Here is a 14,912-nt window from a genome sequence, read left to right as displayed (position 1 = left end):
TAGAGTGATATGCGTCACCACTTCAACACGTAGTGATCGAGTTTCTAACAACTACCTATTAAACACTGAAGTCAGCTGACCCAAACCTTCACCATGCCTCTCAGATGGGCCGAGGGCTTGAATGGACCAAACCAAAATATAACTACTATATTAAAATGAGAGTATTTAGAGCCACCTTTGGCTGTACATATGCCTTTATTTTTAGGGGCTCAAATGTAATTGGACACATTAATCTAATAAAAAGCAGCTCAGTCAGATTAATGTCCGGTGACTTTACTCTGTCACTCCACAACTTACGACTCCTGGGTTGTTTTTCTAGAATATTTTAGGCTTATTTGTTCTGTGAAGCAACGTCTATGCCGTTTACTACAGCATGCATTACAGAATTCCTCCTGATGCTGATGAAATGTTTAAACTCTCTGTATTTTCCTGCCTCGTGGTAAAGTGCTCTTCATTTCTGTATTTTATAATTTACTGTATTTTATAAACACAGAAAGGATCCCGTGATCATCCACCACAGTTCCATGGATAAGTCGCAGAGCTCACCACTCTTTCTTTCAAATTTTTATTCATTTACTTTTATTATTTTGTAGTTGTTTTGGCCTCCTGGGGCATTTTACAATTTCTTTCTCTCTGAAGTCTGCTGATGTCCTGTTTTGCCTGGACAAAGTTCAGAGAAAGTTCAGTTCTCAGATTAATTTGATGGGTCTTTTACAGTTTTTAGGACAGTTAACCTGTAAATTTCTTAATCATTTCCCGTCTGGTTTCTGCTCTGCTAAATTAAGACAAATTTGAATGTCTCTTTTTAAAATGTTCAGATCTTCGGTTACCTTTGAGCCATAAGCTGCATTGTCCCGTTCTGTGTACAAGACAGCTAAAGGGAATCCACGAGCGCGTGTGACACCTGCGCTAAAGCTGCAGGGTTAAGCTGCTCTGCGTACGTAACTGTTGAATAGCTGGAACTCCCTTAAGTCTTCCTCTAATCCCCGAGTGTCTTCAAATAACATTTTAATGAAGTGTGTGAGAAGGCCAGGAGGTTGGAAGCAGCTTTGTCAAAGACTCCAGAAACGAATTTTGCGTTCCTTTTTCTTTTTTATGAGTCATACATGAAGCATACCAAAATAACATTAAAATCACCAACAAAGAGACACGTTGCACTGCAAAAAATGCAAATCTGTGAGCAGACTTTACAGCTAATCTGTTGTTGTGCAGGTGGATTATAATGCTGCAGCAGATGGACAGTCTTTCAATCTCACGCCCTGGATCATCATATGTCACTCACACTGGACACAATAGCCCCCCTGATACATTTCAGACAGATTTTACTTAAAAAAAACAAAACAGAAAAAACAACAAAAATACTTTATATCAACATGTCGTGTTTTTTGTACTTATCTAAAATGTATCTCACTGAAGATCAGGCACACAGAGACAATAAGTGCTGATCTTCTCCTCTAAATCACTTCCTCTTTGGATTCCCTGCCTGAGATTGTCAGCTTTTCTCATTTTGTGACAACAGTCTTAAGCCATGTGGTGTAATACTGACAAATCCTTTAACGTGTTAGAGACAGTTTCATTACTGCTGCTCGCTTCACAGTCACTGAAGGTCTGCTGGTAATGACACGGGATATGAGATGTGCAGTTTGTACATGTTTGTACCTCGCAGCCATCTCCTTCTGTCAAAGTCATGTGTTATGCACACTCAGGCGTGTAGTCAAGGTCCATGTCACAATCAGAACTCCCCCGGGATTTCCTTGCTTGTTTCTGGGCAGTTGGGGAAACCCGGAGAGCCGTGACTCGGTGGGCTGTGAGAGTGTGGGAAGAATGACGGGATGTAGGGGATGGCAGCCAGCAGCAGCGGACTGGTCTGGGGGCTTTCGTCGCGAGATAGAGGAATGACCACATCGTCCTGGTCCCACACGTGGAAGGCATTGTGAGCGAACGGATGCGCCGAGGGGGGATGGCTGCCCATACGTTGGGGATCATCCTCGTCTTTGTCTTCATCTCCAGGTGGACCGAGCAAACACTCTAAAGAAGGAAGACACGGCTTAGCAAAGGAGTATTCACAACAAACTGAAAGCTGTGAAAAAGCAGGCAAATTGACCAAAGGTGATGCATTAATGGCGAAAACTGACAGATAACTGAGGTTTGTGTTGAAAAGAAAGCTTGAATTCCTGAACAGTCTGGCTGAAAGTGATGCACAAGTGTTTCAATTTAAGCCTTTGTAGTACTAAAGCTAAACTAAAGCTACCAAGCACTGACTGTCCCCATTTTATTGGCATGTTTATTAACATATAGAGCAAAAATAACCTCTGCTTTGAGTGCAGATGAACTCATTTGGATCACAGTGGTGTTAAAAGTACATGCATCAGTACTCAGTGTATCCTCACTGCTGCTGCATCCCTGTTATTGTACTCTCAGAGCTGTAATCCAAACAGAGGAGTACCAAACAGAAGACCCCAGTGCCAGAACTGGCCACCAATTTTAGACTTGTAACTGTATTTTCTCTGGTTGTACAGCTTTTACTACTGGTGAAGTTCTCCCCTATTGCCATTCATTCTCCACCACAGTAATAAAGATGAATAATTAAAAACACAAAGTTCCTGTTTTTTCACAATCTACTGTTGAAATGTAGTATTTTACACTGGGCTCACAATTTTAAAAAAGACATTCTGTCAATTAACAAATAAAGTTCAGTTTTATAATTTCAGCACAGTCTGCACAATGAGCTAACAGAACCATTTCTGTAATTTTACATATTTGGTTCTTACAATTTAAGCCCAGAGCAGCATTTCTTTATCATGTGGATAAAAAGTGAGCTGTAAAATTGCACTTCTTTCATTAAAATATCTCAAGCATTAAATGTGTAGTTGAACTTCTTTACACTGACACAAATGGAAGTTTCACAGGTCAATTCAGATCAAAATGGGCTGCATACACGGCCCACGGTGTAAAAGGAGTTTGATTTGCCTGCTCTGGGTGACTGGCACGTACCTGTTATGTCAATGGCCAGATCCTTGATGAGGTGTCCAATGATGGCATAGGCAACTCCAACTACTACCAGAGCGGCCATGAGCAGATACAGCACCGCCTTTGGTAAAGGGATGAGCTCCTTCACCGGGGGTTTGTACTGCCGGTACAGAGGGTCGTCTACCGACGCTGAGTAAGGGTAAGCGTGTGCTTCGTGGGTGGAGTTGAAATCGGTGAAATTATAACCATTCATGGTTACAGGAACAGGTGATACACGTGTGGGCTTTTTCCTCACTTCTTATAACCAGACCATACTCCACACACGAGGGTGATATTTCTTACACGAAGACATTATGGAAAAATTCTAATAATAAAATCAATTTGCCGTTAATATGAAGGTTAATTGTCCAGTTTCGCAAAGAAAATAAAAGAAATATGAAGGGCAAAATGAAAATGAAGTTCTGATAAGTTTGCATCTCACTTCTTTACTTCATCCCTTGTTCTCAGACACCAAATCGATCCAGTCCTTCAGCGGTAAAGAGCGCTCCTGGCTTGGGGTTCTTATGTAAGGTGCGGTGGGTGCTGCTGCCTCCTGCTCTGTCCTTGGTGCTGAAATGAAACATGCGTCCCGCCGGCAGCTGTAAACTGTCAGGTCCGCCCACTTTAGCCCACGCACCCTCACCCTGCTGGAAACTGTCGGCTCACGGCAGGCTTAAGCAGCGCTACCGAGAAGTCCCCTGAAAGGAAACTAGTCCTTTCTACCGCGTAGAGATGCTATTTTTGCTCATGTACGCAGCTCGGGACGTCCCCGGAGGTGTTAATGTCAGTGTGTCTTTCAGTTAAACTGAATAAATTGCGGGTTTGTAGACGGGACACGGGGGTGAGCTGAACCTTATTAGCACCTTTGGGTGGACTTGAAGGTAACTGTGGGCAAAGACACTTCTTTGCAGCATATCCACTTTCACAGTCTCAAATGATCACACAAACACATTTTAAAAATGCGTTACAGCCCACTGCCATACTGCTGCAGCAGTCACGGTTACTGGTTATGGTCAAAATGTAAATATGCTATGTATTTTTTTTTAAATATTAAAAAAAATGCTAATTATAAATATTAAAAATATATATATATATTTTTTCAAGTGTAAAATCCTGCAGACGTTAATAGGAGAAATGAGACTTTTGCATTCTTTTGCATTTCACAATAATGATGATCACTGTTTAAAAACAACAACAACCCAGACCTTCTTTTAAAATAAAATAAATGCATAATCATAGAGTCAGAGAGGTATTCTCCGAGCATATGAGAGTTTTTCTTATGTCCAACATCTTGTCCAAACCCAGCTGGCTATTATTTTTGTCAGAGCAGTCAAGGATATAACAAAGATTCACCTTACACTCAGGTTGTGTCATCATTATAGTGATATATTTTATTTTTCCATGTAAAAGTCTGGTTGAAAATGGACTTAAACTCCATAGTAGTCAGTTTTGACAATTTCAGCTCCTCGTTCCAGGAGTAAGATCATACAAGGGGGCAGCATTATTTAAAAGCCTTTTTTTCTTCTTAATTTGATCCTGACTCTGGGGACAAACACTTGTAAAAATACTGTGAGATCAAATGTTTCGTCACCTGCAGAGAGAAGCACGATTACTTCCTTAAATACATTAATATTGATTTTTTCTTGCAGCAGAGCACGAATCCATGGATTGATGCCTGTGTGCTACAGACCTGCGGCAAAAAACATGCACACCACATGCATGGACACACCTCCAAGATGCACACTTGAGCATTTATTATGCGTTAAAGTTACTCTGCATTAGACAACAATCTAAATCTCAATCTAAGTATGTCTAATTACTGCCAGCTATGTGGAAACTGGACATTTATGGGCACATTTAGTAGATCAGCACTACAAATTGTAAGGCAGGTGTTTCTGGTAACAGCCATTATTTTAGTCCTGGAAATTATTGATACATTCAAAGTACTGATCCCAGCCAATATTTCTGGAAACACATCACAACTTAAAGCCACGTTTATCTACACTAATACAGACTGGGTAAAGTGTTAGGAAGGAAAGGATACCAGATCATTGGATGGGAATGAAAATGGTCATCTTACAGAGGGCTGCATTCAAACACACCCTGGAAATCAAAGTGAACAAATGATGTGGCAAGCTAGTGCATTTTGCAAAAATTTCATTGCAGCAACATTGAATGGTACTCTAGTTTGTATGGCCCCATGTGCTGATATGCATGCCTGACAACATCTGGGAATGTTCCTGATGTCATGGGGACTCTCTACCCAGACATCAACATCAGTGTCCTGCTGGAGGTCATTTGTAGCTCTTGCAGTGCTCTTCCTGTTTCTCCTTGCACAAAGGAGCAGAGAGCAATCCTACTGATGGGTTAAGGACCGCCTGGATGTCCTAGAGTAACTGTGTGTCTCCTGGAATCTCCTCCTTGCTCTTGAGGCTGTGCTGGGAGACTCAGGAAACCTTCTGGAAATGACATGTATTAATGTGCCATTAAAACACCCTCTGGCTATGGCCCAATCAGTAATCATAACTCTAATACCTCAGTTAACAGCATTTGGTTGGCATTTAAATTTCTATCTTCAAGCGAGAATAGAAATAGAAATGCTTTACATTGAGAAAATCGTTCACCATAGATGTAGTGATGAGACAAGCAGGCATGTTATTAGTAAAGGTGTGTTTGGAGATATTGGGTGTTAACACCCTGATTTACCAAAGTTCACACTGCAAGTGCTCAATATTTCTATGTCAGGGCTGTTAGAGTTCAACCGTCTCACCTAATATACCTAACATACAATGCAAAGTATGGTAGAGCCTGCTGCTATCACACGTAGGATTAAGAAGTCCAAAAAATGTGTAGCTTTTAAGTCTTTGAGTTAAATTAAAGATGGGCTTTAACCTGCCGTCCAAAAATTGTACTGCTCATACCGACAAACTAATCCGGTATTTGGATGTGGTCAGAGAATTGTCGTGTTTTTCCCTACTAAATGTGTAAAAACTCTGCCATTTGAGTCCCATCATGGCGATGACTCATTTTGACAGAGCTGCTAACTCTCTGGGGTTATAATCCAGATGATTATTTGAGATGAAAAGCCTCCTAATTATCCAAGTATTAGACCGCCATGGCTGCTGCTAATGCCTGGATGAGGAAATATGAGCAGTCCTCTAATTTCCCATAACAAGAGAACCATCATGTCAGCCTCCATCATTCCTGACAGAAAGAACCCTGAAGACAGAGTCCATGCTGGGTACAATTAGTCACATATCCATACCCAAAAGGATGAAAGGCAATTGGATGAGAAAAAAAAAGCAATTTCCTTATGTAAGCACCACGTAAAACATGCCTGGGCATCATGTAAGGCTGGGGATTTGTCAGCTCTTTAATTCCCTCCACTTCAAAGTGGCAGTGACAGACATGCGATGGAGCTGAAGAGGATGGAGGTCTTTATCTGTACAGTGACTTGCACAACCCAACATCCCTCATGGCCTTATGGATTAAAAAGAAATAAAGATTATCTGAAGCACCGACAACGTTTTGTCCTGGATATGAAGTGAGGTAGACATGGAGAGACAAAACAGTACAGACAAAAGAGCGGATGCCTGTGCACAAGCAGGACACTGTTGTGTGCTGTTGATATGTCACAGTTGAAGCAAACGTAGTGTAAGGACTATTTATCATTTATTACTATCATTAAAGTGGAGTTAAATTTGTCTGAATCTGTTGAAAATTATTATATTTCTGGGCTGATGTGACCCCTTCAGCACATCACTGCTGTTTTTTTGTAGCTTTAACACATAATAATCTCCTGAACATTTCATATGATTGTTGGGTTATCTTTAGTGTCGGGCCTACCTTACAATAAAAGCGCCTTGAGGCGACTGTTGTTGTGCTTTGGATCTGTATAAATAAAACTGAATTGCATTGAATCTGCAGAAGACATAACTTATAGACATTACAGTCCTGTTTTATCTTTTGTCAAACACATTAAGAGTATATTAACACAGGGACAGTTACAGAGAAGATACTTAGATTGGGGGATTTAAATAGAAAACTGTTTTATAGTATTGCTTTTACTGTATCACAGCTGATTCTATTCTTGACCAACAGAAAAAAGACTCTTTAATGTTAGAATTCACAAAACATAGCTGTGTGTAGTGATTTTAACAGACTGTAGTGGTAGACAAAGGGAAAAACACCAAGCTGCTCAGTGGAAACTTATTGAAAAAGCACAAAGCTGGGGATGGGAATAATAGAGGCTCAAGTTGGAGGCTCAGTATACAGTAGCAGATATTTCCCCGTCGCAGAGTTATGCAGGAGGGAAAAAAAATAATGGCATTCTTAGATTTTTGTGAGCAGTTTGAAGCCACATGACAGATTGGCAGCCTCTCCAGGGTGTGCTCTGCCTCTTGCTAAAAGCCCCCCAGCAATCCTGGCTGGATAAGTGGTTAGAAAAAAGAAATGATAGAAGCATTACGAGACTACAAGTGCATTTGATTATGTAACCCTGTGATTAAAATGATGAATAAATAAACCTTGTACCTTGAAGGTCATTACATTTTAAAAGGGTTGCCAGTTTTACAGTGAATCCATAAAGTATTCACAGCACTTCACTTTTCCACATTTCCTCATGTTACAGCCTCGTTCCAAACTGGATTCAATTCATTTTTTACCTCAAAATTCAGCAAACAGTACCCCAGGCCTGACTGAGGATTGGTGTAGAAATGGTTGTCTTTCTGGAAGGTTCTCATCTCTGCACAGAGCAACACTGGAGCTCAGTCAGCGTGACCATCAGGTTCTTGGTCACATTACGGACTAAAGTCCTTCTACCCCGATTGCTCAGATTGGCCGGGTGTCCAGCTCTAGGAAGAGTCCTGAGCTCTTCCATTTACAGATGATCGAGGCCACTGTGCTTATACCCTTATACTCCAGATCTGTGCCTCAGTATATAAAAACAAAAACATGTGACTCTCACTAAACAAATGCCAGTGAACTGCTGTGAATACTTTCTGGATGCACTGTAAGGAAAAGTTCAGGGTCATCTGATCAAGCTCCAACTTTACGAAAAATGAAGGCTTTAAGTCTAATCCCAAAACCCTTAAGAGAGGGTGTCTGTCTCCCGAATCCAAAGTGGGATTTGGTTCCACAGAAGAGGGGCCTGAAAGCTGAAGGCTCTGCCTCCCATTCTACTTTCATGAACCACATTAGGAAACAGTCTGAGAGCAAAGTGCTCTGTTATGGTAGAAATAGATCCAATTCATCAAGACTTTATATTTAAAGACAACAATTTTCAATTGAATTCTGGATTAACAGGGAGCAAATGAAAAGAAACTAATATGGGAGAAATATGGTCTCTCGTTCTAGTCCTTGTCTTGCTGCAGTGTTTTGGATTAACTCAGGCTTTTAAGGAACTTATAGAGTGACCTGAAAATGAAGTACACTAGTCCAGCCTTGAAGTGATGAATGCAATAATTAGTTTTTCAGCATCAGCAAACAGTCCTACATATTTGTTTAACATTGTTACGACTGATGCCATGAGGTGTTGTTTATCATGTAAATTTTGTTATCTGATTATAGTTTTCACCTGTTTATCTTAGTTAGGGAGGTAAATTATTGTAATTAGGTTTGCTTACTTTGATGAGGTAAGTTTGATGGATATTTCAGATAGTTTCCCTTTGTTTGTTGTTTTGGTATAAAGTCCATCTGGAAGTTACATCCAGCTCCATTTTTAGGGCTAATTACAATAGCCTGTTTTATCTGAATTTAGAAGCAGAAAAAGATTTTTATGTCTTTAAGACATTTCTGCAGTTTAACCATTTGCTGTGTATCACCTGGCTTCACTGATAGATAAACCTGCATAGCAACGAAAATGTATTCTGTGCCTTCTAATAACACTGCCCAAGGGAAGCGTCTATAATGTAAATGTAAACCCAGACACTGACAGCCATTAACCCTGATAACTGCAGCAAGTCGCCATACAAAAACATGAAATCAAAAGCTGATTAAAACAACCTTTAAGCTTATAATAAACCCTTTCAGTTTTTTCACGTAGAGTTGATCCAGTGAGCTCGACTGTTATTTTATGTTGCATTTCTGCTCACTGAAAAACAGGATCAGGCCAGGAGTCCTGACATTTTTGAGTCACACAGGTGCAGAGATCTGCTCCACATGTGCTGTGTCATCTGAGAAAGATTAAACTACAACAAAGTGAGACGAGGATTATCAGTGAAATCCGCACCCAACCCGAATAGGGCAGCAACATTCATTTAGATGAGGAAAAGGCAAAGACAGCTTGGATTTGAGAGGTGGCATTAAGCTCCTCGTGGACAGAAGAAAGAATCCTGAAGTCAGCTTAAACTGAACAACTTTTATTTCCCGTCAGACACACAAATTATTTTCACACTTTATGAAGTCTTGTATGTAACTTGTACGTTGTCTCTTAATCATGTACAAATATAACAATGCCTCACATTCTTCTACTTTTATTTAGATAAAAAGTCTTGAAGTTGTCACCAAACCGAAAATGAAAGCAGGGCAAAAAGATGTAGCCGGTCTCATCCAACCTGAACGTCACTTCCTGTACAGACATTTGTTTTTTTTAATGTTTATTTGAGCGCTGATCAACAACTCTGACCTCTCGCAAATCATGCAAAGTTATGATCCATTAGTGTTAGATCCTGTAAAGTGCTACAAGTAATCACAGTATACTGTGTCTGACACACCAATTCAACATTTCAAATGCATGACACTTCACAAGCAAAACAGGCATTTATGTTTTGTAGCTTCATAACGACAGTTTTATCTTTTTAACGCAACTATAACGCCAGTGAGTCTGGATCTTGAGCTTAGTTGGAATTATTCAAAATACGTGTTTTTTCAGTAAAACAATCAATAAAGTCGCTTCCTGTTGTGAAAAAATGTTCTTTAGGGTGTAAAAGAATCTCTTCTGAAGTATTTACGCTCTACAAACCTTGATTGACATGTTCAAAACATGACACGTTTTTCCCTAAATAACGCACTCACGTATGCTTTTTACAATCAATTACGTCCATAAGCGATCTGAAGCCTGCTCGTGACTTCTAACGGTTTTGATGCAATTTGCATTTCTGACAGCTGTCTTGTTGTTTTGGGAAAACAGAAGAACTATTTGCCCACAGTGAAGGACTGCAATCCAGTGATGGCTCTGCCCAGGATCAGGGCATGGATGTCATGGGTACCTGGAGGAGGAGATAACGCAGGGGTTACTCATGTGGAGGTGGGGGCACAGATGGCTGCTGCTGGGGATTAATGCGCTCCTACAAAACGACTCACTTAGTGATGAGGCAATTTAGTTAAAATGGACTTTTTTTTTGGTGCATAATCTGCTCAATCAAAACCAAACCTCGTAGCGCACTTAAACACATATTCAGACTGTCAAACAAGTCCTCACCTTCATAGGTGTTGACAGCCTCCAGGTTCATGACATGGCGGATGATGTGGTACTCGTCGGCTATCCCGTTTCCTCCCAGCATGTCTCTGGCCTGCCTGGCGATGTCCAGGGCTTTACCGCAGCTGTTCCTTTTCAGCATGGATATCATCTCTGGAGACGCTCTGTTAAGGAAGCAACAGACTTGTTAAGCATTGTTTTTCAATGAAGTGTGAATGAAGTTGTGTTTGTATCTTTTTACTGTACCCAATACCTTCACATGACTACACTACAGACACCCAAAATGAGACTGAACCTTAGGTAATCAAATATTTATCATTTCGATGACATTCAGGCTCTACTCTTTTAGCTTTCAGCCCTTTATTGACTCACGACACTTCTGAGACGCACTGAGGGATGTTTTTCCCCTCGTCACCCTGACAGAAAGAGACCACAGCGACTATTTAGTTTGAAGGATGGCAAGAGGTGCTAAGAGTCTGCTGCATCCCATCTAATGCCCTTTAGTTAGAGGATAGAGGTGCTTTTACTTCTTCTCATCAATAAGTCTGCCCAGCTGCAAACAGGACTGCAGGCCGATGGCGATTTCTGTCAGCATGTCAGCCATTTTTTTCTGCATCAGCTGATTTCTTGCCAATGGTACTCCAAATTGGATTCTGTTGTGGAATAAAAAAAACAAAAACAATGTTATTAAGAATAATTAATACACTACATTAAGATAAGTAAATTAAATAGAGTTTAAAAATGTGGATTAAAAAAAAATGTCATTTGTTCATCTGACCTGTCGAGCGTGTACTGACGAGCTGCATGGAAACAGAACTCTGCAGCACCCAGAGCACCCCATGCGATACCGTAACGGGCGTTATTCAAGCAGCCAAAGGGACCCTACAACAACAAACAGTAGTCATGAGTGACAGAAACTATTCAATTAATAAGTAATAAGTTAGTGATCGCATAAAACAAAGGGATGAAATAACATTTTCTAAACATGCTACTATACCCACCCCCAGGCCGGATACTTTAGGCAGCAGATTCTCCTCAGGAACCTCCACCTCGTCCATGAGGATCATCCCGGTGGCCGAGGCTCTCAAGGAGAACTTCCCTTCGATCTTTGGTGTCGAGAGGCCCTTCATGCCGCGCTCCAAAATAAAGCCGCGAACCTTCCCGTCGTCGCATTTGGCCCAGACTACGGCTATATCTGCCACTGGGGAGTTGGTGATCCTGAAAGAGAAAGCAAATGAAACAATATCAAGACACATGACAACTTTTGTTTGTTTTTTTATAAAGCACATAGAACACCTATATTTTATAGTATCATACTGTAGCTTTGTGGATGGTTGTTACCATAAGAAATCAACCAGTTTTGACCAATTACAAAAAAATGTCACGATTTTTTTTTTTTTTTTTGGGGGGGGGGGGGGGGGGGGGGGGGGGGTGTAAATTCATTGTGCTACAAGATGTAAATTGCACATAAAGTTTTACAGAATTAAATTTTATTTTCACTGCTAAACAAAGATAGGATAGGTATGGCCCTGAAAACAATAAAAACGACACTAGTAAACTTTAGCATTAAACACTACACTGTTACTGTTTTAGCTGTGAAGAGCTCCCCCGTGTGTACATCTAATGACACAACACACTAAGTAGGAAAATTCTTAGAGGTTACAAGAAGTGAAAGAAGATCAAAAAACAAACCCACACTCACACACACACACACACACACACACGCGGTTAAAACCGATTGTACCAGAACAAACAAGTCAACTCTGTTTATACTTTGCAATTTACAGAGAAAACATTCAGAATATTATGAATACAATCAACATGTCATATATTTACACTTAGAAAAACATGATAAGGCAAAGATGGACACATAGGCATTAATGGGGTGCATCTCTCAAAATAACTTCCAAACGCATTATTAATCCTTCAAGCCCTCCTGTCAAAGAGCCAATCATCTGCTTTCTTGCAGCCAGGCCAGCAGACACATGCACGTGGTTGAGAATTTGCACTGCATTTGTTCGGTGTTCTTGTGGGATGAGTCAGAGCTATCGTGTGAGCCCTGGCTGAATAAAACTGAGTAATACTGTAAATTATGCACGTGTCGAACAAGTAATGTCGGTTTTGGAAAATACTTTTAAACCTTATTTTGGGTCAAAGTTACCACCAAACAACTTTTCAGTAGATTGTATACAATTCTACCAGGATTTCTATGCGGGAACCACAAAACTGCACACTTCCAGTAATTTAAATATGTGGCGTGGGCTTGTTAACCCAAAATAACTGGCAAATGTATTTTTAATATGGCTGCTGTGTGGTTAGATGTGTCCTAGAAGGACTGTGACACTGCTTACCATGTCTTGGAGCCAGTCAGAGTGTAGGTGCGACTGGATGGATTGTATTTGGCTCTGGTTTCCATGCCTCCGGGGTCACTGCCATGGTTAGGCTCCGTCAGCCCAAAGCAACCCAGGATCTCTCCACGAGCTGGGGCAGAGTGGATCACATAGTCAGTAAGACGTATACCTGAGCGCTCATGAGGTCTGCATTGGAGTTTCACAGTTAAACCGTCAATATCAGAATTATTGTTGATAAAGTATTTTTACTCTTTTCCCTTCTTACCCAACTTGGGGAGGTACTTTTGTTTCTGCTCTTCTGTTCCATAGGCATTAATGGGGTGCATCACCAGAGATGACTGCACGCTCATGGCTGAACGATAGCCGCTGTCCACTCTCTCCACTTCTCTGGCGATCAAACCATAGGCCACGTAGCTTGTCCCAGCACAGCCGTAACCTTAGCATTCAACACAGGAAGAAGAGCAGCAGTGACAGTGCATAAAATGAGGACATATCTGTGTAGATTCTCAGTCATCCAGGTCATAGAAGCTTAAAGAGCTTGGAAAGAAAGCAAAATACAGTAACTCTCTTTCCAAACACTTTTTAGACATACAAAAAATAATGTTAAGTATTATATAAAAAGAGGAAAAAAGTGTAAAAGGCTAAAACGTTTGTTATTGAGACTTCCCAAAAGCAAACATTGCACACAACTTCAGTGTGCACAGGTCCACAGTCCATGCTGTGTCATTAATGTACAAAAAAAGAAGAAGAAAAGCCTGTTTTTCAACTGAAGTACGATTAGAGTTTACAGCTTTTCATTAAAACCAACACGTGACTGGACTGACCTTTAATAGTTGGACCCAGGACACCCATCTCTCCCATCTCTGACACGATTTCTCTGTGGAACACTTGACATAAAAATGACAAAACCAGACATGATGTGCAGTTATGTAGCCAACACGTGTGTAATACAACACTAAATGAGCAATCTAATTGCATATACATGTGGGTAAATAAAAAGCTCTCTCTCACCTTCGTTTCTGTTCGCCATCAGGATTCGAGGCATGAGTTTCTCTTGACAGTAGGTCCGGAAGGAATCTCTGATCATGATCTCCTCCTCAGTTAACTGACCCTCCAGGTCCAGGGCATCACGCCAGTCGAACTGGACCTTCGCTATCAGGCATTTAGAGAAGCAATTTAATACTTAAAGTCTAAAAAAATGGTTCTGGGTTAAAGGTACAATTTACAAATGTTATTCAGAATTTTTTCTTAAAGTGAACACGTACGTGCTTTAGGCTTCTGCTCTGTGTTCTCTGCATCTGTGAAGGAACAACAACAACAAAAACACGCAACAGAAAAACATTAATACTATGAACTAAGGATTTGTGACTATTTAATATATCCTAATATACGATAAAATATTGTTTTTTTCCCTCTATAAAAAAAGCAAATGGAAATGCAAGTGTCATTTCGAGAACACTATCTGAACTGAAGGTATATTTATTTCTGTATCAAGCGCAGCTTCAAACTTAAAACCATTGTATTTCTCCCTGTGGCTGTCAACTTTAAATGATAAATCTGAACATCATGCTGATCATAACGACACGTACTAACCGTGTGTGATAGGTGCTGCAGTTCCCTGTGCTCTGGAAGCTGTGATGAGAGCACATCTGTGAGGGTTGACTAAGAGACGACACACAGCGCTTCTCAATGCCATGACGAAAACGGGTCTAGAAAATAAGAAGACCATTAAGATCCACGATTCTTTATCACTTAGGCTAGTCAGGCTAACCAGTGCTACATTAGGTAACTTCTGTAGCTAAAAGCTAACAGCGCTAGTTCACTACTAACTTGGGAATTAATGTGCTAATTTCCAAATAGCTAAAATAAAAATGTATTCTGTGTTGAGAATAACTGTTAATACTCCAATGACAGCCGTAAGACCAAGTTTTACCTGCGTCAAGTGGAACAACTTATCCTCGACCTAGCTCTTCTTAGGTTCCCTGGATGACTTTTACATGACTGGACGTAAACACATTCAGTCTACGTCATCACGCAAAGGCCGTGACAAGTGTGGCATAATGCCTTAACCATACGCCTCTGACTGAACAGTACTCCACTATTCCCACATAGAATCAATCATCTTTCTAATGAAG

At 40.6% G+C, this 14,912-nt stretch overlaps 2 protein-coding genes across 2 annotated transcripts; both read right to left on the bottom strand.

The window, feature by feature from the left end:
• Nucleotides 1–267: 267 nt before the first annotated feature.
• Nucleotides 268–3,593, bottom strand: LOC143418328 (uncharacterized). Its single transcript, XM_076882955.1, has 2 exons — nt 2,995–3,593; nt 268–2,028 (listed from the first exon to the last, which is right to left on the bottom strand). Exons 1-2 carry the CDS (start codon nt 3,221–3,223, stop codon nt 1,733–1,735), a joined length of 525 nt encoding a protein of 174 aa, XP_076739070.1. The 5' UTR covers nt 3,224–3,593; the 3' UTR covers nt 268–1,732.
• A 5,759-nt stretch (nt 3,594–9,352) lies between these two features.
• On the bottom strand, nt 9,353–14,910 carry gcdhb (glutaryl-CoA dehydrogenase b). Its single transcript, XM_004562913.5, has 12 exons — nt 14,711–14,910; nt 14,371–14,486; nt 14,043–14,075; nt 13,789–13,929; nt 13,602–13,664; nt 13,043–13,213; nt 12,778–12,907; nt 11,428–11,644; nt 11,205–11,308; nt 10,954–11,079; nt 10,430–10,590; nt 9,353–10,217 (listed from the first exon to the last, which is right to left on the bottom strand). Exons 2-12 carry the CDS (start codon nt 14,471–14,473, stop codon nt 10,144–10,146), a joined length of 1,323 nt encoding a protein of 440 aa, XP_004562970.1. The 5' UTR covers nt 14,474–14,486; nt 14,711–14,910; the 3' UTR covers nt 9,353–10,143.
• Between the last annotated feature and the right edge of the window lie 2 nt (nt 14,911–14,912).

The sequence above is a fragment of the Maylandia zebra genome, linkage group LG4 (assembly GCF_041146795.1).
Source record: "Maylandia zebra isolate NMK-2024a linkage group LG4, Mzebra_GT3a, whole genome shotgun sequence".
Lineage (NCBI taxonomy): Eukaryota > Metazoa > Chordata > Actinopteri > Cichliformes > Cichlidae > Maylandia > Maylandia zebra.
The sequence above is the reverse complement of the archived record's forward strand: the minus strand, read 5'-3'. Positions and strand labels throughout refer to the sequence as shown.